General features: G+C 40.0%; 1 protein-coding gene across 1 annotated transcript; it reads right to left on the bottom strand.

Moving 5' to 3' along the window:
• Positions 1-843: 843 nt before the first annotated feature.
• On the bottom strand, positions 844-21,025 carry LOC142401064 (protocadherin alpha-C2-like). The gene is made up of 4 exons (XM_075486302.1): positions 18,229-21,025; positions 15,833-15,891; positions 11,204-11,289; positions 844-4,959 (listed from the first exon to the last, which is right to left on the bottom strand). The coding sequence occupies exons 1-4, from the start codon at positions 20,767-20,769 to the stop codon at positions 4,646-4,648; spliced, it is 3,000 nt and encodes a 999-aa protein (XP_075342417.1). The 5' UTR covers positions 20,770-21,025; the 3' UTR covers positions 844-4,645.
• Positions 21,026-22,141: the final 1,116 nt, after the last annotated feature.

The following is a 22,141-nucleotide window of genomic DNA, read 5'->3' as shown; positions in this document are numbered from 1 at the left end:
GCAATTTTGGTGAGAAAAATGATCAGTTTAGTAATCATTTTCAGGGCAGTGTATGTTAACCTCTTTCTCTCTGTACTGGATGTTGTTGTACTGGATTCTTAATTAGAAGACAACAAAGTGCATTTTTCAAAGGTTTGCAGGAATGACACATTCACTAAAGAGGCTCCTCAAGTTCTACGCAGACTAAAGCAAATGTAGTGTTTGTTATTCTTCATCACTGATGAAGCTAATTATGTAGATCTGCAGATCAGATTTTTTGAAGCAGCGTCAACTCTTTGTCATGAAACTCCTACTTACATTATATGACATGTTATAAATCTCACACTGCCTGTTATCTATAACATGATTAATTGTGTTTTAGAATACTACAGCACATCTTATCCACAGAGCAAAATGTTGTTCAGTTTGCTTGAAGGTTTCTAAGAAACTATACGACTTAAAGGGTGAAATAATGCCACAAAGGCTTATCCAGGCTCCCTCCATCTTTCATCTTGTTCTTTAGAAATCCTTCCAGCAGCTTCTTTACCATTTTGTAAACATGTTAATTTGCTGCCACAATCATGCCATGTGATCTACTGATTAAAGCGTCAACGTATCCCTTTGCCGATCCGTTACCAACTGGGTAAACCTTAATGGCAAAAATACACAGGAAACTGGCACATCTGTAGAATAAGCTCTAGGCTGTGTGGAAAAAAAAAAAGAAAAACATAATAGGCCATCCAAAACAAGTGTCATTTTCAAGTGTGCGGTCCTCATGGCTTCAGGCAGCTGGGTCCATCGTGTCTTGAGCTGGAAAGTTTAGTGTAACAAGAAGAAGTTGGAAGAACAACAGTCAAAACACAATTTAAGATATATAAGAAAAAAAACTTTATTCGTGACTTCTTAATAAAACACATTACCAGATGAATGAAATCATATGAATCACTATTCACACCTTGACAATGATAAGCAGGTGTACAAAAAAGTTATGAACAGATCTGCACAGCCAAAGCTGACTGGTATGCGCCACTCACTGCAGCCACACCCAGCGACTGAGGAACATTCATTATACACAAGCAGAGAATACATCAATTTTTTTTTTTACACCTTTTTTTAATTTTATATATATATTTTTTTTCTTCTTTTTCTGTCTTTTTTTCTACTGAGCAACAAACAGATATGGAGGGTGGGTAAAGGATGCCATGTCACAACAGTGTTTGTTTGAAGTTCAACACAAGTTTAAGAATCAAGTTTCTCATCTATGAAAATCATATGGGTAAAAACAGAAAAAAAGGCATTTCATAGCATAACACAATAGCATTATGTATATCTAGAAGGTTTAAGTCATTGTCAACAGGATAAAAAAATGTGATTATTTTAGGTTTTTCCACAATTTACTGTTCAGAATAGTGCATCTGAATGTACTGTAGGTATGTGTTAATTTATGGAGGAATGCAGGTCTTTCAGTGTGTGTGTATCTTCACGGGAATGTGTATCAGAGGTATATGTAGTCTAATACGCATTTCCCAGGGGAAAAACATATCTATGTATATATACATATATATTATCTATATAGAATCTGGTTCCTTTGCTTATAACATGCAAACAGCCCCTTGGTGATCTGACAGCACAGAAGTACACCTGCAGAAAGGGGCAGGGGGAGGGAATTGTGTACACAGGACGGATGGAGCTCGATGTCAGAACCTATATACCCCCAATTGTAATTTCAAATACAATGGTCTCAAAAAAGGAACACTGAGGTGAATTCTTCTGACACTTTTAATCATGTTGTAGCTGTTCCAGTATATACTGCTTGCAATACTTGTGTTTCGTAATGTCAGGCCTACTACACTTCACAGGTGGACGGCGGGTCAATTTGAATGTTTGACGGCAGCCTTGTTTCAAACATTTATGTGCTGCTATGAAGCAAAGGATTTAAAATGTTAATGTCTGCTTTAAGGTTTGATTGATGACCTTTGAGTGTTGTGACCTCTAACTATTGCATCATTAAAAAATTGACTTTACTTTACCATTTACATGTAAGAGGTTTCCCCTCTCTTTGAATTCATGTCTTTCCCCTGCGGCCAAACTGCACTTCACTCATTTTCAGGCGGCTTTCGTCAACAAGTTTTCAATAATGGCAGACACAGACAAAAAAAATCCTGCAATGCCTCTGCTTGTGCAAAAGAGGACTGACTTGTCCAGTAGTCTTGTTCTTCTGTACTGGACCAACATAATACACCAATATGGATGCTGCTTTCTAACTTCTTTGTGCCACTGTGACTTATCAAATCATATCCCGTAGAACATCTGAGTTTCTGCTAACCTGTCAGGCCTCCTCAAAATGCCAAACATACAACCCATGTGATCACACAGCTGTCAACAATGAGCAATTAGGGGAACAACGCTGGCAGAAGCATCTATGGTCATTTTAAGTTGAAGTTGAGTCTTGCAAAAGATGTATATGTGACAGTGGTTCATGTAGCGTATTCCTGTGTCACTACATGTGCATTCTGTGAGTAAGTATGAATATGCACAAATGTTACTGCATTATGACCGTACAGTTCACAGAAAAATAGTGACTTTAAAGATGTCCTCCAACAATGTTGCTTTGAGGAAAGAGTAGAAGCAGGAAGCAAGCAGCGGACAGCAAATCCTACAAGCACTGAAGCAATCGAAGCAGTGGTGCAGGGCTTGAAGAACAAGTACTTGACATTCAAAGACAGAAGTAGAGGGATCAGGCTTAAACAGAAATGAAGCAAAAAGCAACGTTCCTGCTTCTCAGCCGTATAATACACTCCCTTATCAAGGATGGTGCTAGCTTTCAGTTTTGGGGTTTCTGGATAGGGGTGAACAATGTTTTTCGGTTGTTTTCATTTGTACTGTATGTTGAAAAAGAGGAAGAGACTGTGTGTGTGTGTGTTTGCTTATTTCAACGTGTTTAAGAGTCAGACAGTCAATGTTTGTTCACGGTAAGGTGTGCCTCAGACTAGGTGTGCTGATACACAGTGGAATTACGACCATATTTCAAGAAGCATGATCGGGTTACGGTTGCATCAGCTGCACGTTAGGTTCCCTAGTTATATCTGTCGTAGCCACTAATCCCAATTCACACTAAATTACAAGCCATACCACCACAAAAATCCATTGTAATGTAATCCTAGGCAACAACTAAATAATTAAGCAAGCAAGCAATAAAGCAGGTGCAAATTATACAAAGTCACACAACTGCACTCACTAACAGTTAAGCAGGATTTTTTTCTTTTCCCTTTTTTTTTTTGCACACAGCATGTGTTATTTATTTTGTAATTCCAAGCCATTTTGCAACTCTAAGGGCTGTAGCGGGGATTTTTCATGTTTCCATCCATTTTCTACATATTACGTAACATTGCCAAGCACTTATGTCTTTACACAAAGTATCATGTCGGTGTTTAATTTGGATAAGCATTACACGGCATCTGTGTTGTTATGTGATGAACATATATCTAAAACGGCACTTAAACCAGATATGTTCACTTTCATGACTTTTGAGATCCAGTTTATTTACTCATTTTTGGTATAGTCATCAAAACAGATGCCTACAAGGTAGAGAAAAACAAAAAAGAATTCAATAAAGACAGTGATTTGTTTTTATAAATGATTGGCAATAAATCAGCTGTAGAGAGTGGACTAAAACATGTAAAAATAAGTGTTATCCTGTTGGAGGCAAATATAAATTGCATTTACCAATCATATATCTTACACCTATCTATTCACTTACAAACCCATGTATTCTCCACCCATCAGCAACAGATTGTTGATAAGCTACTAATTTTAGCTACTTGTCTTCATAGAAACATCTTTTAAACTCACCCTTTATTATCCATTGTGAAATCAAATTTAGGAAATGTCTAATTACAAATTAACTAGCAGTTATAAAGTCACTCCTTTATAAGCTAACCTGGGAACAAACTTGCGCATAGTTGGTGCAACCCAGTGCAGGTCCTTAGCTTCTGCGATGTGCTATGTTACACTGAAACAGAGCTCTTTATTTGAGTGTGGTCCAGCTCTTCTCAGTCACCTCATTCTCTTAAAGGTGCTTATCTTATGGTACACATATCATATCTGTTGTTATTTTTTGTTTTCTTTCTTTTTAAATCTTTTTATACAAAAGACCACATTATCTGAATTCCTACCAGCCCTATATAATACTGAAGACAAAAGCCCATGTTTCATGTTTAGTTTTGTTTCTGTTTGTTGAGTTTGGCTTTCACTTCACTTTGACTTGGCAAAAAATACAGGCTGCCAGAAATGTCAACACCAGCAGCCACAGCTGACAATGGTCAGATACAAATAGAGCACCTTTTTGGGTATTTTTTGTTGTTATTGTACAAACTTGGGGGAAGGGGTTTGGATATTGGACAGATCACAGAAAGGCTCATCTAAGCGAATAAATTTGTTTCTGTTTTAATTTGGTCCAGCCTTTAGATAAAGAACATTTGTAGTTCACATGATGTGAGAGCCAGGCCTGATTAAATAAGAATTTGGCCACTGTACAATGTCTATGCAAATGTGGTGCAAGGAGGCTCCCTTGGCTGTACAATATGCATTTGGCTTATTTTTTTCAGGCTGTGGAATAGGATGGTAGTTTATTGGTTGCCCTGTCTTCTAGCCACCCCTTTCTCCTTTAGTCATCACCACCATCTTCCTTTCCTTTATCCTTCTTGTCTTTCTTGTCTTTCTTCTTCTTCTTCTTCTTCTTGGCCTCGTCCTTCTTGCCGAAGCTTATGAAGTCACCTTTGTCATCAACAGGGCCTTGGTCATGGCGGATAGAAATAATGGCTGGAGATCCAGGGATGATGAAGGCTTCAGGGGGAATCTCCCCAGGCTTCAGAGGCTGAGGGGGCCCGTAGCCTTGTGCAGCTCCGTATCTAAAGTGCCAGCTGTTGCTGTTGACTCCAGCACCCACTGGGGGGGAAAGTTCTCCACCACCTTCTCCATCTACAGAAGCATTAGGGAAAAATGAAAGATCTTGTCAAATCTGGAAACCGAAAAGTTAAATCCTCTTGTATCACTGAAAATGTCAGTATCTTGACATCTGAAATCACTGTTAACCAGTGGAAACAAAGCTCTGGATGAAGCTGGGTGCACGTTCAGTTGTGTCTGGGACTGAAAACTTTTGCTCCCAGTCACACCGCTTTGAAGATGCTTTGCCACAATATTACAAAAATCTAAAAAAATGATTAAATTTGTAGTGAACCGGATACTACTGCATACTTGCATACTTACCATACATCTCAGGAGAGATTTTATACAAACACAAATGATATCATGTGGACTTTAATTATCAACTGGTACTATTTTAATTGCTGGCAAGCAGTAAAGGCAGCACAGCTTACTGTGGTCTCTGACCCTAATGCGTTAATCCCACTTCTGCAATTAGCTTTCAATAACTGTTAAATTTTTCAAGCATTTTATTTATTTAGACTTTGTAACTTGGTCAATGGCTTTACAATAGCATGGTAACCACAAAATGGAACACTGGAGGCAATATCCTTAAAACCACAGGGATGTTTAACTTGGCAGTGTGATTAGTTTTTTGTATTTGGATAATGGCGACAGCATAATCCTGCTCACACAGAAGGCTAGAGACAGGGATTCAACCTCTGGTGCAAAAGGGTGGAAGTGAAAGACAATCTGGGCTCTTGTCCAGATGGCAAGTCAGAAAAAAAATAGAAAAAAAGAAGGCACAGAACAAAAAAGAAACACAGAAAATAACTATAATGAAAAGGGAATGTGAGATTTAACTGTTAGGATCCAAAGGTTAATAATCTCTGAATGAAGAGGAAAGAGGGTGTTGGATGAGACTGAGAGAGTGAGAGCATGAGGGCGAAGCAGTGGGGGTGGGCGGGTTTTGCAGACACAGTGCTCTCAGGCCCACACCGGTTCCCTCTGCACTGACCTACTTTCAGTCTGGATTTTATTTAGATCAAATACAGACCGCTGCAAAAAGATTCTGTTTGAGTTTTCTTTGTGGGCTATTTATGACTTTGCTGGAGTGCTCAAATAGTTTCAACCTCTGTCCCACTGGGAGGAACACTAGTTTGATTTTTTTGCGATATCCACATGTATTTTGTCTCACTGAATCCCCACAATGAGATCATCCAGCAGGAGAATAAATAACATGTGCAGACTGTAGAAAGATGAAATAGACAATACTGCACTTCTCAAGAGATAGCTGTATTACAGCTCAGATTAACCACCAATGTGAGGAGCAGAGCACATCACAGAAAGAACTATGACATGTTATTGAGTCAAGACTCACCGCAATTGATTTAGTTAACTCATGAAAGGACTATGCAGGAAGGGATTAAAGATCAGGCTTCTTTGTGTAAAGAGAAAGAATCAAATATCCTGTTCGGGGGCTGATGTAGCAGTATACTAATGCGATTATATCACAAGAAAAACCAGAGACAGCGAAAAGTATTTATTTTCAACAACACCAGGTGATTAGCATGTGAAATATTAGTATATATTTGAAAAAAAAGACGTAACTTTTTTAAAGGTTTTTAAAATTTTGACTTATTATTACTATTGCAATTGAGCCTGTTTAATAATTTGTCAAATCTTATCTTATTTCCTCATTAAAGGAGTCACGGCGGTAATGCCATAATGATAGTCTGTTTCGGAGGATTATTACATTTAAGAGTGTCAGTATTTAATCTGAGTATTAAGCACAGGATGACATGGCGCTTTTTTAACGTCCGAATAAAATGGCATCAGCAGTAAGGAAGTAAGGCTGCCTCTTGTGTAGAGGAGGACAATCAGAAAAAAAAACATACTACGGACGAGTTGAGATGCATGCACAAAAAACTGTATGTGCATGAGTCTACTGCTCTTGATAGTTGTACCAATCTGTAGCATAACATGCTGGTTAGGCAGCTGCAGATCAGCTCCTTGTGAACTGAAAAAAAAATGCCAAAGAGGTACCAAGGCCAAATGATCAAGTGTAAGCATGTCACAAGCTGGGAGTGAGGATGGCAGTCTTTGAAATGTTGAAAAAAACCAAAGCAAGTGTCACACACTTTATCTCCATATACATTCCACTTTAAATGATCAATGATCCAGCCCTTAGGCCTTGCTCAAGATCAGTGTTCTTAAAACAAAAACTCCTGTATATAGACCATACTTTTATTTCTGATGACTGTATTCTATCATCTCTTATTTTGAGATGAACTAACTCTGGCTACCATATATGATATGTTCATATCATATAAGATATGTTAAAAGCTTAATTTCTTCACACCAAAAGGACAATATGATTATGTGATAATATGATAACTAGGATGTGGCCAATGTAATACACCTGTGACTTATAACTCATCACAATCCTTGGTGTGCCGAAATTTTCTACTGCATATAGTTTTTTTTAAATGTTCCAAGCCTTGTTCACTGTTTTAGTAACACATATTTTCTATAGATGTAAACAGTGTGATTCTATGCCTGTTAGGAGTGTATTTTATTTTGTGTGTCATTTTGGAGATGAAAGGTCAAGTAGACAAGGCTGAGAGGGGTCATTCTCTGAGAAGCACTGAATTCTAACAAATAATTCAGGTGTTGGAATCACTGAATAGAAAAGTCGCTGATTATTATTTCATTTTTTATTTTAAATTCTTTATCTACAGCTAAAACGATGAACATTATATCTGGATTTGAAATAGTGCTCTCAGTTAAATTACAGTTACTCTGTCCCAGCAGTACATATACCTATGTCTGACCAGCTGAACTACAACGACAGCTTACTGTTTGGCCCTTATCAAGTGTTGTTACAATGTCTAAGGAGATCCCAGGGCTTCCTGAACTGCATTGACAAATCTAAACTCAAGACATTGTTTATTAAAACACTGATATAAATCAGAGGTATTCCACTCTGTGTGTGAAAATCTAATTCATAACCAGCAGGCTGTGTACAGATTGGTACAACTATGAAGAGTTTTCTATCGAGTGCATATGTTTCGACAACATGCTCTCTAAATTAGTCAGTATCTCTAAATGAGTGTCTGAAATGGATTATTGTGTGACTGCTGGTAAGCAGGTCAGTATGGCTCCTTGTGAGAAGCTGCCATGACACCTGCTGAGGATCTGTGGGTGTTTGAAGCCTCATTTTGTGTAACCTGATGTCCTATATTTAAAATAGGCTATTCTATTTTCTCTCTTGATACAGTTCCATTTAAAATTAATCTATCTGGAGGTTTGTAACCCATCTTCTAATAGAATAGTTGTGTAGTGCTGTGTGATATGTTGCATGCATTCTGCACGAGACAAAGCTAAATAAATCCTACTTTCTTACATTTAGTCCTCTCAGTTGCTCTCTCTTTCTCCCTAATACCTACCCTTGCCAGTTTCTTTCTTTATTCTGCTTCCTACTTCGGTCTCTAAAAATTCCATTTAGAGATATGAACGGTTTCTATGGAAACTGCCTTCGCCCACTCCCTGCTGATGGAGGGTGCGGCTGCTGCAGCAATATCTCAGTTAGACAGTGTTGCCAGGCAACAAGTCACATGGGTTTCCTAGCAACAACACCACTGCAGGAACCTGACAATCCTCTTAACCTTTCTCTCCCTCCATCCCCCCACACCTCACATTTTCCTCCATCCCCCTGTACGTCTGCTCTGTTCTTCCTCTCAAAAATTGCTTTTAATGTTACTGGATCTCTCATTTTCTTCGTGGCACTCTTGCATTACTGATAATAGCTGGTCTCCCCTCTGGCATTAGACAAATGTCTCCTCATCTGCGCCATGGGTCACTTACATAAACACAGTTTTGAGGGTGCTGCATTTAGATGCACCACAGCATGTCGTACAACTTCATTATGATAAAAAATTCACAGCAGACATGACAATGTGTAACAAAAAAGGCTGCAGCTCTTGATGCATTGCAAAGAGGGTCAAACTGTAATCTATTGTATGTTTTTGCTTCAGCACTGTGCCATGCAGCAAATCATTTCCATGCCCAACAAAGCACCCTTAAATGAACTGCAGTATGCTTTTCATTGTGCCTACGGACAATATTTGAATCTTTACATGATCGTAGTGGCAGCTTCTCATCTACTCTTAGAAAGCTAGCAGAGATATGTGCAGGAAACTGAATAATCTGAGTCAAATACACGAGCTTGTCTACAGACAGGGTTTATTCAAACATGTTTACTGACAGAAAACTGATAAAAAAAATCTGTCATGCCACCCTTCACCCGGTCCTCCAGTCATTTCTGTCAGTCTCTACACCCCATAATACTTCCTACTTTGTTTTGCTTCTCAAAACAATATGCGTTCAAAAGAGTAATACATTCGCATCACAAAATCGTCCGTCCAGAAAAAGTCAGACCTCACAATCGCTTGGCGCTATTTTTGCCTCCCTTCATATCAATGCGTTCAGCCACCTGCCGATAGCCGCACCTGTTACGGTGTTTGCTGCTCGGAAGCAGGGGACTGCTCGGTCTGCACTTCGGTCTGCACAGTTTACACAGCAGGCAGTGATACGAAGGTAGAGAGAAATAGCGCCAAGCGATTGTGAGGTCTGATTTTTTCTGGACGGACGATTTTGTGATGCGAATGTATTACTCTTTTGAACGCATATTGTTTTGAGAAGCAAAACGTTTTATTTTTGGGACCCTAGCCAACTAGCCGGACTACCTTCGTCAACGCCAAAACAAGGCCGGAACTCGGCTCAAAGGATGCAGCAGGGGATAAGAAAATGTTCATAAATGATATTGCTAATATGGGATGTCATACAGCTTCACGTCAAAAGAGGTGAACTATCCCTTTAAGGTAGGATGCAGTTGTTCATTTTTCACTCTGCATAAGGGCCCCAGACTTCTGGAGTTTCATTTAAGCTCTGCATCAACAAATCACTGGAATTCAAGACAATGTGGATATTCAACTAATAATTCTGTTGAATCCCCAGAAACCAGTGTACAACCAATAATCATTATATGCACTATATTAGGGAGAATTTGCTTTAAGGTGTGTTGTCATCCAACGACTGAATCAAACCATCTCCATGAATGATACAACATGGCAATGCTTGTAGCTCGCCATGAAGTTCTGTCCCACCAGTTCTCCTAATGAATTTTTAAAGATAAAGACTGACATTTTGGGGAACTGACTTCACTTACTGGCTGAAAATTAGATCAACAGATACCACTTTTTTGTCTGTGTGCTTAATATAGTGTTTGAGCTTATAGTTAAGCTAGCCTAAAGAGTGGACACAGCTCTAAGTAGGCTAAATGTGAAATTAAACAAACAAACGATAAAAAGAACATTGTAGTTAAAGGGTTTTGTTATTTTTTTGCCTTTTTTTTCTCAAATATATTTCAAATATATATATATTTTATAATATATATTTCTTACAGACAAAAAAACAAGATAAAACATCTTTCTTGGTGAGCTTAAGAGTGCTTGGCAGGCTAATTTAGCATGTTCAAACACCCCCAATAGTTTTTAAATACCAAGCTAACTACCTAATGAATGCAACACTATATTATTTAGGCTGATGTGAGAATGATATCGACATTCTCATATAAAACTATAAATCACTTAAAATATATCAAAACCCATAACTAGCTGAATGATGAAAGCGTTAACAGTGAAAAAAAGAAACGTACATGAAAAAAGTGTCAATTTTTCACAAAGATTCAATCAGACAAATGTTTAAAAAAAACAGAAAGAGTATTTGGTCAAGGAACCACACGGCCTCACAGGCCAATGGCACATGTATATATACACATATATATATATATATATATATATATATATATATATATATATATATACATATATATTATTCATAGATACAAACATCCATGTTCTTATTGTTATATCTCATTGCAATGTAGAGTCCTGAATAAGTTGTTTAGATAATCCACATTATGGCATACTACATGGTAAGTGTAAGTGTAAAAAAGTGTAATTTTTCACATAAAGTTGTAACTTTTTTCTAATTTTCCACTTTAAACTTCTATTCTTATATCCATGTAGATATATGACTTTTTTTTTTTAATTAATTTTGTTTTGTTTACCTACAATTCACCAATACTCCAGTGTCAAATTTAGCCATTTTTAACATCATCATATCTGTGTTGAGCCATAACAAATAAAAATGATCAAATCTCACAAAAGAAGCTGTCACACACAGACACAGAGCTTTTTCACCTATGCCCTAAGTAATACAGTGGACTCCTGCTCACCTGCAGCACTCGATACAGTGGGCCAGTTTTGCACCAACATCCCCTGAGCTCCCTGCATCACCGAGGCCTCCTCCATGTGGACAGAACTGGAAGGCAAAATACATTCCGCAAAATCAGTAAGACATTTTTAAACATTATTTGAAGGGACCAATCCTGACTTTACAGACAATTTTCTATTAGCATATGCTGTTAGGATAAGTTAGCACGAGCTAAGTGTAGAAGCCAGCAGAAGCAAGGAGAAGCTACTTGGTGGGTTTTGATCTCTCTCATTGTGAACATTAAGTACCTGAAACGATCTGTTTCTCAATCATTTACCTGGGCAACGCTGTGAGTACAAGCAGGCATGTCCCCTACAAAGGGGACATTTTTTAATTTCTTTTTTCATGTGTGTTTTCTCTCTGCCCTGCTCTTGTTCACAATCCCTGCACACATTTCATTGCACGGCACACCACTACCGAACCATCCAACCTAGCAAGGACCCTGCTGCCCTCGTATCACTGAAAATAAACCGGGAAGAAGCCAGTTGTCATGTGAAAAGTCTTGTGCTCGATGCAATTGGATTTTGGTAACCTTAGCATCGGGTAACCATCTGATGTATGTGTTAAGCCAAAGACTTGCATTATCAGTTTTTGTTACTTTGGTAATATCATTGTCATCAATGCTAAGTGAATATTTCCATTCTGATACTTTCACTTGTGACCTTGTGTAATTAGCTCTTTCTCATGTTTCCTAGGAATTGCACTTTGGTTCAGATGTGTACTGATGAATTAACCAATTCTAGAATTGGACATTATGTAGAGTAGCAGAGTTACTGGTGCAGAGTTGGAGTGGACACAGCAGGTAGTGTCATCTGCTGGTGATCAGAGATGTGGGCAGGTCCTCAATAGCCTAATTTATTGATCCCATTGAATGAAATATGAGGCGTGGAGTTTCACCCAAACCATTGTAAAGTCAAGCTTTTTCTGCCTTGCTGCTGTTACGTGGAAATGTAATTTGTAGCATACAGTGTAATAACATGGCATAGTGCAGGAAAAGTTCATATCCTCTGGATTTGACCATTAGTGTTGTACTCAAGGAAACTGACACATTGTTAAAAATGAAACTTAAAAATTTGATTTATTTAAGTCTAATTTGAAAAATGACATTAAAATGTAATTTAATAGAAATAATAGAAAATGATAAAATTGAACAATATCAGTCACTTTGTAGAGTTTTGTCCTAATCACACAACTAACTTGCTACTAGAAGAAACAGTGTAAAGTCATAGATCACAACTAGGGGTGCGCGATCTGACGATATAAAATCGTGACTGGCGAGGAAGAGTGGAGAATCGCAGGCGATCTACCAAATTAGAGATCCGTATAGATCGCCTTTGCCAATCAGCGCAATGATTTATTTTTTTTATTTTTTAATGCTGGTTCCCGCCGATGCGGCAGACGTAGGGCGTCCTTAACCCAACCGACCAATAATAGCGAACTGTGCGTCGTGACACTTTCTTACACGCCTCCATGTTGTGTTTGTAAAAACTTAGAAAACGCATGTACAGCCATGGCTGAAAGCCAAGCCGACGAGCTGGTGAAGAAGAGGAAATCCACCTCTGTAATTTGGAATTGGTTCGGGTTTTCTTCTACCATAACCCACTGCTGCTGGTCCACATCAGGAATGGGAACAGCAGCAGCGGCACCATCCACAGCACATCCATAGCGGCGCACGGGAGAAACTCACGGCCAGCAGCAGCACTCTCGGGTCGGATGAGGAAACCGCTAGCTCGTAAGCTAACTACGGTGCAAGAGAAAAGGGATGCACCGCGACCGTGACAAACATTACACAGTTGAAAAGTATTCCTTTAGGGCGCTCTGGTGATGGCAGTGCGTGACTGTGGCTACAGTAAATGAACATGCAGCGTTGCTCATCTGTTGCTAAATGGCATCATGAGGTGGAGTCAAGTCGTCATCAGTGGTTCGTTTTTCTATTTCCGGTTGCTTCACTCACTGTGTCAGATGTCATCAATTAGATCATTATTTTTCATCTTGAATTGGGTTACAGTTGAATTACAATGTGTTGATTGCCAAATTCTTTCTTTTACTCCTTAGCTCTTCTGTGGTTCAGCATGTCGACTTAACTCTACTGTAATTGGTCTTTTTGTTTTTTTTGGATGGAAGATCGTGATAAAAAATCGAAATCGTGATTTTATGCAAAAAAATAATGATACAACATTTTTTTCATATCGCCCACCCCTAATCACAACTAAGAAAAAAACTCACCTTGACATATTGTTTTTTATGTATTAAAAGAGATAAAACATGTGTCTTTAAGATTTGGATGTTCTGGTTCGAAAACTCGATTTCTATTAGTGCCAGGTAATAGCTTATGCCTCCTTTTAGCCTTTAAGCTAAACGAAGGCTGTATGTATATGTAGCTTCATATTCATCATACATGAATTATGGTCTTAATGATTTATTGATGATTAATTCAAACTATTCACTTAATAAAGTCAGACTTAAGTGTTTGTAACACTTTGTAAACTGAACTGAAACACATGTCAAGGAAAGGATTCCATTCATTCATGGCAAAAATACTATTTACTGCACACAGTATAAAACCTACATGTGGCCTCTGCAATGCAGCATATCAGCTCCGTCTCCAACTACAACACATATTATGTTGTGTAGATATATTCTGAGCAAGTTATGAAAATATGACACAGATAGGACTGGTGTATTCTACAGTGTCTGACTACACCAGGAATATAGGTCAGTGCTGTTGCTGCTACATGCTATGTGATATAGTCTATCACGCCTGTGTTGGGGTTAAGGGTTAATGTGAGCCGTGTCTGTGTCTGTGTACATTACAAGCACTGTCATTTTAAAGATGGCAGTGGCAAAAAGCAGTGGTGATTTGTGTTAATCCATGGCGTGTTACAGTGACTTGATTATGATTCTCTGCACACCACAGAAATTAACACTAATATCCAATTAAGTCAAACTTAAACGGAACAGATGACTGCACAACTGAGCTGTAAGCATTGTTAGCATGAAATTATGAAAATTTTGATTTAGCATGGGCATGTGCAGGGGAAACTCATTAGTTCATGACGTTCCAGCTGTCCACATAGCATATTAGAAAAGCACTCCATTTCACTTTTGTTTGAGTTGATTATTTCAAAATGTGACAGATGTGTTTTTTGTCTAATTGTTGATGTTGTATATGATCATCTTAATTTCATTATTTACCCATATTTGTTTGTTTATGCATATATCTCTCTTTGTACCAACACCTATGGTATCCTTCTTATCCAAATCTTGCAAATCATGTTATTGGGAGATGACTTTGCTGGACGATACACATGTGTAGAGCTGAAAAGTGGACCAATGCCTCAGAAAGCATGGGATAGCCCTGTTTTAGTAAGCCCTGTCTATAAATTGGATCTGATGTAGTAATAAAGCCTTATGATCCCTCAGTTTAAGAAAGAGTTCATGTAAGTTGAAACTGTCCCATGAGAAATGCACACACATGTGCTTGCAGGGCAGTTGTAAAGGCAGACACTGTTGCTTGTGTGTATCTCACTATCTGGGAAAGGTCATCGTCAGCCTATTTGTCCTTCATGGTTCCTGCTTGAGGACTGTAAGAGGGGGAAGCAACGCTCTGAATGTAGATGACCTATATAGTATTACACTGCAGAGGAGGAGTGCTACCGCAGCCATTAATGGAGCTGCTCATGAATTTTCCCAAAGGAAGAATACAGAGCTGAGGTTCAAGCAAACGCTGAGGGACTAGCAGCAGTCATATCCAAAAACTCAAGATATTGAACTGCAGTATGATGCTGCAGTGCCTTCTTTTCAAATCCACTTTTTATGGACGCCATTTTAAGGTGTAGCTATGAGTGGGATTAAGATGCCAATAAAAGTTGTACTTGTATCCTTTTTACACCAAAATTTCATGCAGGTTTTTTTTTAAAAGCAGAAATATCCACTAAAACAATTTACTTTTTTTTCCCAGGAATATCCTATAGATTACTAAAACAAGAAACATGAGTATCAAGTTTCTATAAGGCTGTGGTTTATTGATTAAGTGATTTTTGTGTAAAAAGTTTAAAGAAACTTAAAGATTAAAACTAGTTTTACACATTGCTACTAGATCCCATGCAGACTAGTAACGTTAATTTATTGCATGTCCTTTAAACAACAGTTAAAGTAAATGTAAAAGAGTTGTTTTAAAAACTTAATGGGACTGCAGTTAATCTTGCAGCCCTGTTCGCAGCACTCCAAGGTGTCATGTTTCCATCTGAGATTTTTTCTTTTGGCCATCTGTTGCTTCTGTAAAAACTGATCTTAGTTCTCTACATGGGTTTTTAATGGGTTTGATTCTAGGTCAGGATTTATTGCAGGCTAATTCAACACAGGTAATCTTTTACTTTTTAAATGATACTTTTGAGCATTTGCATGATCGCTTTGGTATGTTTGTTGTTTTTATTTCCCTGAATTACCTTTTATTCTAGGTAAATAACGTTACATTTTTGTGTGTCTGAAGGTTATATCTCATTGTAGACATGGTAAGCAAGACAAAAAGGTGTAACTTTTTTTGACAGGATCAAAAGTTGCTAAAGAGTCAAAGATGGAAAATGCTTACCTCTGCATCCCTGCCCTCAAAGATGCAGAATATCGCCAGTCAGCATTCGGTGCTTTTGGCTGAGTGAGCAAGAGGAAGAGAAGAGAGAAGATGAGAGAAAAGAGAAGAGAGATAGATGAGGAGACACAGAAAAAGGGGAAGGGGGGGAGTGAGTTCAATTTGATCTCATACTGTGCAAAGGGCCATGGTCGCATCAATTAATCATGATGCACATCCCAGTTCAGGATGTGATAGGAACACTGCAGTTGTGTCCCCCTTTGCAGAAGCACACTCGCACACATACATATTGATATCCACACAAATATTTGTGGACAGGACAGTCACTGAAAGCCATATTGACAGTCATTTGAAAGGTTTTTTATTTCGATTTCTAACAAAATATGAGAGCTGTGAGAGTTATGCTCTGTCCCCAAACTGCTGCTGTGTTTGAACAGACTGAGGTTGAGTGCGCTGAGTGCTAGAAATTCCCAGCAGACCTTCTCGTAAATCACTGCCTTTAAAATCCAATAAGCAACAGCTATCAATGCCAGGGCAAACACCTCTAATATCTCTAGCATTTATCAGGCCAGTGTGAAAAAGAAACATCATTTCATTCATGTGTATTTTGGTGTAAGAGAGGTCATCGATAAGATTTAATCATAGCTGTATTGTCTTTTATGTACTGACTTCATCTCTCCTCACCATACTTGCGTTTGACATGTAATTGATTCTGAAGACTGTCCATCTCACCTTAAACATATTCATCTATTTTGGTATTACACTTTGTGTTAGCCCTCGAAGCCTGGAAAACACTGTGATATCTGAATTTTTCTTAGAACATTGATTTATTTTTTTAATTCTGGTGTAAATGCTTTTAAATAACCTTGCAATAGTTGTCCTGAGTTATAGTTATTAGACAATTGGTGATACTGACCAGGTTGCCTGGGCTTTGATTCATTTGTCTATGATGAAGCTAAATTTAGCTCATTATCATGCTTTTAACTCCAAAGAACCGCATAAATCCCATAGGGGCAGAAGCAGTACTTTTAATGAGCTACCCTTTCATGGACATTAAATATCACTGACTCTTTCGTAATCATTTTCCTCATGAGCTGGTACCCATGCAAACCATGAAATGACGGTGAACACCGTCTTACAGCTAATGCTAAAATCTGTCGGCACTATGTGGATTCCAGTTGTGGACCTGCGAAATTCTGACCTGCAGCAGCAAGTGTCCCATATATGGATGGCACGTAATGCTCCGCTTATTAAATCAGAGGGGAGTATTTTCTGCTGGTAGACCCAGCCTCTTTTAATAAATCTAATCTGCAGGGCTGAGAAACAGAGTCTGGAGGTTAATCTAATTTGTGCTGCCACACTGCAACACTTGTATTGGTTGGAACTAGTGTGCTACTGACTTGACTTCTGATAATTACGATGATGCATGCAACTAACCTCCAAGACCTTTGCTTTGATAACCTGATATTAGAAAACATATTTTGCAAGTATTGTAATCATCAGCCTCTCTAGCCTTTTTGTTGTGAAAGCAGAGAATGCTGATCATTCATTTTTTGTTAGAACCCAGACTCTGTAAGACGAGCAGACAAATTCAAGATTAAAAGCAACACAGATGATCGCTGCATATTTTGCAAGCAGCTTGAACACTTAATTTTAATAGCAGCAGTTTTTGTGCGTTATATTCTAAAATAAGTTAAATCATTAGCAATGTAAGTAGATTATATGATTGGTTGTTTAACTCACCTGGAATTCTAACAGGGTAAGGAAATTGTAGCACTCTAATGCAATCATAGTGCAGTCCTCTAAGACCACACACACCAAAATATACACCGAGCACAACTCTCAGACTGTGCTAGATGTAAAAATAGCCAGTCTAAGATCAGGTCTAAGTGTTACTATTTAGATGTAACTAACTGCTACGTTTTACTCATTCACACACATCCACAGACAAAAAACAAACAAATCTGAGACACTAGTGGAGACAATGCATGACGTGTTTGTGTTGCAGATGTGATGACACCTTCAAACTAAAGCACAAATTTTTGAATCATCAGCAATAACACAAGTTGAAAAGCATCCCAGCTGACACTAATTCAGAGTGAGTGCTGAACTTGGCAGGACTGCATGAATGCACCGTACAAGTGGGAAGCGAACAAAGAGAATGAAGGCTGCAAAGATACTTTTCGCTGCAAGAAGGGATCAAACATGACATATAGAAAATGTCATCTCCAAGCAGCAAGACAAATAACACGAGTGAAATGTATACAGGTTTGCTATGAGTGTTAAATGCTGCTTGCAGCTGAATGAAATTTCAGTACATAGGTGCTGCTATCTAAACAGGATGATTCATGACCCTTGGTTATGCGTGCAAAGGTAGACATAAAAAATGAATGACACACCTCTGGGCAGATTTGCAGTGAGGCATCAGGCATACTCAGTCTCCGTACAAATCCACTTCCACTGGTGAAGAAACGGTCAGCTCCGCTACCCCAGGTGCCACTGATGGGCCGTCCTGTATTGTAGAACATGAAAGTGTCGCTGCCAGAGGTGGCCGTCAGGCAGGTCTTGTAGCAGTACGTCTTTGTTAAGGAGCCATTCCCACGCACTTCGATGTAGTGCGGCTCCACTTTAAGGTCTCTCCGAAGCATCACATTGTTATTAGGCTGTCCAGGGGCTCCACCACCACCTGGCCCACCAGCACTTACACTGCTGCTCCCACCATCTGGAGGCGGTTTCTGTGACACACAGCAAGGGGAGCAGGAACCAGGCTGGGTGCAATAGGCGTGACAGCGTACGATGGCCAGTACCACCACAGTTACAAGAAAAACAAAGGTTGTGGCGCTCAAAGCCACAATCAAATAGAGGGTCACGTTGGAGAAAAGCAATGTGCTGTGAGGTCGCATGGTCTTCTTGGGGTCAGGAGCCACTTTTGGTGGTGCCTCCATGACAGCCACATTGATGGTGGCAGTGGAGGAGAGAGCAGGCTGGCCGTGGTCTTTCACAAGAACAGTTAGAGCAAATGATGTGGAGTTGTCTTCCAAGATCCTCCTGGTGGTCCTGATCTCTCCAGTGTGTTCATGCACTTTGAACAAGTCCAAGTCTGTAGCTGTTTCCAGCCCATAGACCAGCCAAGCATTTGGACCAGCATCTGCATCATATGCCACCACTTTGGTCACCAAGACACCAGGCTCAGCGTTCTTTTGTACTGTCTCCAAGGAGCGTGTCCCATTGCCACGAGGGCTGACTATCAATGGAGCATGGTCATTCTGATCCATTATGTAGATGTAGACTGTGGCAACTCGGCTGAGCGGAGGAATGCCCCCATCCTGGGCTTTGACCTGGAAATGAAACTCTCTCAGTGATTCATAGTCAAAGGCTCGCAGCGCATATGCCTCGCCTGTATCAGCCTTCACAGACACATACGAGGTGACAGGAATGCCATGGTTGTTGTCATTGAGCACTGTGTAGGTGATGCGTGCATTCTCTTTGATGTCTGCATCTTGAGCTTTCACAGTACACAAAGAGGCCCCAGGGCCATTGTTCTCAGCCACATAGACTGTATATGAAGTTTGTTCAAAGCGTGGTGGGTTGTCATTAACATCAGCCACATCCACCTGTATGGTCTTCTGGGAAGATAGGGGAGGATTTCCTCCATCTGTGGCACTCAGAGTTACATTGTAGGCATCAGTGGTCTCACGGTCCAGGAAGGCTGAGGTAACCAGAGTGTAGTAGTTTCTGAATGACTTGATCTTGAATGGAAGGCCTGCTGGGATCTCTAAGCTCACCTGCTTGTTGGCCCCCGAGTCTCGATCAGTAACACTAATGAGGGCTACAACTGTGTCTGCACGGGCGTCCTCTCTCACAGGGCTAGACAGAGATGACAGCACTATCTGAGGGACGTTGTCATTCACATCCACTACCTCCACAACCACCTTACAGTGTGCTGCCACAGCTCCAGGGCCCTTATCCATCGCTTGGATGTACATCTCATAGGAGTTGGTCTCTTCATAGTCAACATTGCTTCTCACTCGTATTTCTCCTGTATTAGTGTCCATGCTAAACATCTGCCTGACTCTCTCGGGAGTGTAGCTGCTGAATGAGTAGTACACCTCTCCGTTTGTGCCCTCGTCCAGGTCAGTTGCATTCAGTTTAATCACCAGGGTGTCTTTGGGCGAGTTTTCCAACAATTTCACCTTGTACACCGAGCTGTCAAACATAGGAACATTGTCATTTGAGTCCAGGACCCGCACGTTGACTATGGCCGTTCCTGTTTTATCTGGTGTTCCACCATCGACAGCACTTAGAATTAATTGATGGTAAGGCGTCTGCTCACGATCAAGAGGCTTTTTGAGCACAAGCTCGATGTGCTTTGTGTTGAGTGAGGGCTTATTAGATACCAGCGCGAAATGGTCATTTGTGCTAAGCTGATACATACGGACTGAATTGGACCCAATGTCTGGATCTTGAGCGTTTTCAATGGGGTAACGAGACCCCGGCAAAGCAGATTCTGTGATTTCCAATTGATACTCGTCTCGGGGAAACTGCGGCGCATTGTCATTAGCATCCAAGATCTCCACCTCGACATGATGCACCTCAGTGGGGTTTTCGACCATCACCTCCAGATTAATAAAGCAGGTGCTGGATAAATCACACAGTGACTCTCTGTCGATCCTTTCATTGACGAGTAATTTCCCATTTTTGGGATTGACAATCACGTAGCGTTTACCGCTGTTGGAGCTTGCCTTAATTTTTCGGGTGGCGAGCTTTCGAATATCCAGCCCCAGATCGTGCGCCAGATCACCGACCAGTGCCCCATTTTCTAGTTCTTCTGTAATAGAATATCTCAACTGTCCAAACGAAAGGCCACAAAATAAGGTAAATAGCACAAAATAAAAAGGCACATTACTCCCTATCCAGTTGCATATCCCCGCCACAGCCATTGCAAGCTCACAAGATCCGCAGACGGATTAAACGCAGCCTTCCGCCTTTTTAGCTTGCAGTATCTTGAATCCCAGCACCTCATTAAGGTGGGCTAATTGATCTCCTGGTGAGTGGAACAGAAGCGGCTCATCCATTGTTTTCCCCGGCTGAGGTGAATCCTCTCCAGCGCACCCATGTTCCTTTTGTCCGTGATACGCTTTTTTGTCTCCAATGCGCGCCGCTGACGGGTGTGTTTCCCTGCCGCTGGAGCTGTGAGATAGTAAAGACGCCATGAATCTACACTTACAAAAAACGGAAACAAGGTGAACATTTCAAAATAAAATGCATGGTTTTCTGAACATGCGTGTTTCTAATAAAGGAGAAGGAAAAAAAAACACGTTGAGGTGTTCTCTTAGTTGTATGATAGGGTAGTTGAAATGAAAGGCTAAGAGTCATGGCTTTAGTGTATCCTTGATTTCTAACTCACTGAACTCATATTTTTTAATCTGATTTGTGGACAAACCCTTATTTGATAATAAGAACATTAGATTGTGTTTGATAAACGTCATGGTATATGTAGCTAAAATATTATTAAATAAAGTGCCTCATTAGAATTTTATAGGAGCACAGTCTGTGTTCTGTAATAGCAGCCTTATTATTAGTACGCGACCGGAAGTTATGTAATTGAATATAGCAAACTTGATGTTGGAAGGACGGTATCCCACCCTGGCGCGCGCTCAGACTTCAGCTCTCTCCTCCGCGGTGGCGCAGCTCCCCTCCTCCCTCCAAACCCACTCTCTCCTTCCATCCCTCCATTCCGATGTTGGTGTAGGGTCTGATAGCTACCAGACGACTAACACCTCCAGAAAAAACGAAAAAAAAACACAATGGCGACTGCAGATAACGCCCACACAGACATATGTGCACCCAGTGACACCAATTTGCTTGTTCCCCACATAAAATCCAACTGATGTATACAGATTTGCAGTACGTGACTGTAACATTAATTATTGAGGTTTAACCTAAATATTTGACAAGATATTTGTAGTAAATATATAATTTACTACATTCATTGCTCGTGCACTGTTGCTCGTGCGGATAAGGTCTCGTACTCTTTACAAATATGTGACATCAAAGCGGGGAAAACATGGTCACAGACACAGACACATGTTTTGGGGACTAGCTTATGTTTGTCGTCCTTAGTCTGTGCTCCTGTCGCAAGGATTGTTAATATGCCGGTAGCTATTCTGAGGCGTAGCCTACCGCATGGCGAGCATTTGGGAAAGGCGCAGTGCACTGACAATTGCAACCTTCCCTCCACATGGATCACTGACAGTGGCAGACCTCAGCCTGTCAGGTCGCATAACCGTTTTGAAGATTACCCACGGTGGA

Source organism: Odontesthes bonariensis, chromosome 16 (assembly GCF_027942865.1).
Source record: "Odontesthes bonariensis isolate fOdoBon6 chromosome 16, fOdoBon6.hap1, whole genome shotgun sequence".
NCBI lineage: Eukaryota > Metazoa > Chordata > Actinopteri > Atheriniformes > Atherinopsidae > Odontesthes > Odontesthes bonariensis.
Note: the sequence above shows the minus strand (reverse complement) of the source record. Positions and strands in the feature narration are given on the sequence as shown.

Bases quoted from the DNA above. Each gene is read 5' to 3' on its own strand.
- LOC142401064 (XM_075486302.1), bottom strand. From the start codon at position 20,769: ATGGCTGTGGCGGGGATATGCAACTGGATAGGGAGTAATGTGCCTTTT. The intron at 15,892-18,228 runs GTGTGTCATTCA...TTGCTCACTCAG, and splicing joins CACTGCAAATCTGCCCAGAG to CCAAAAGCACCGAATGCTGA. The intron at 4,960-11,203 runs GTGAGCAGGAGT...ATGCTTCTGTAG, and splicing joins CACTGTATCGAGTGCTGCAG to ATGGAGAAGGTGGTGGAGAA.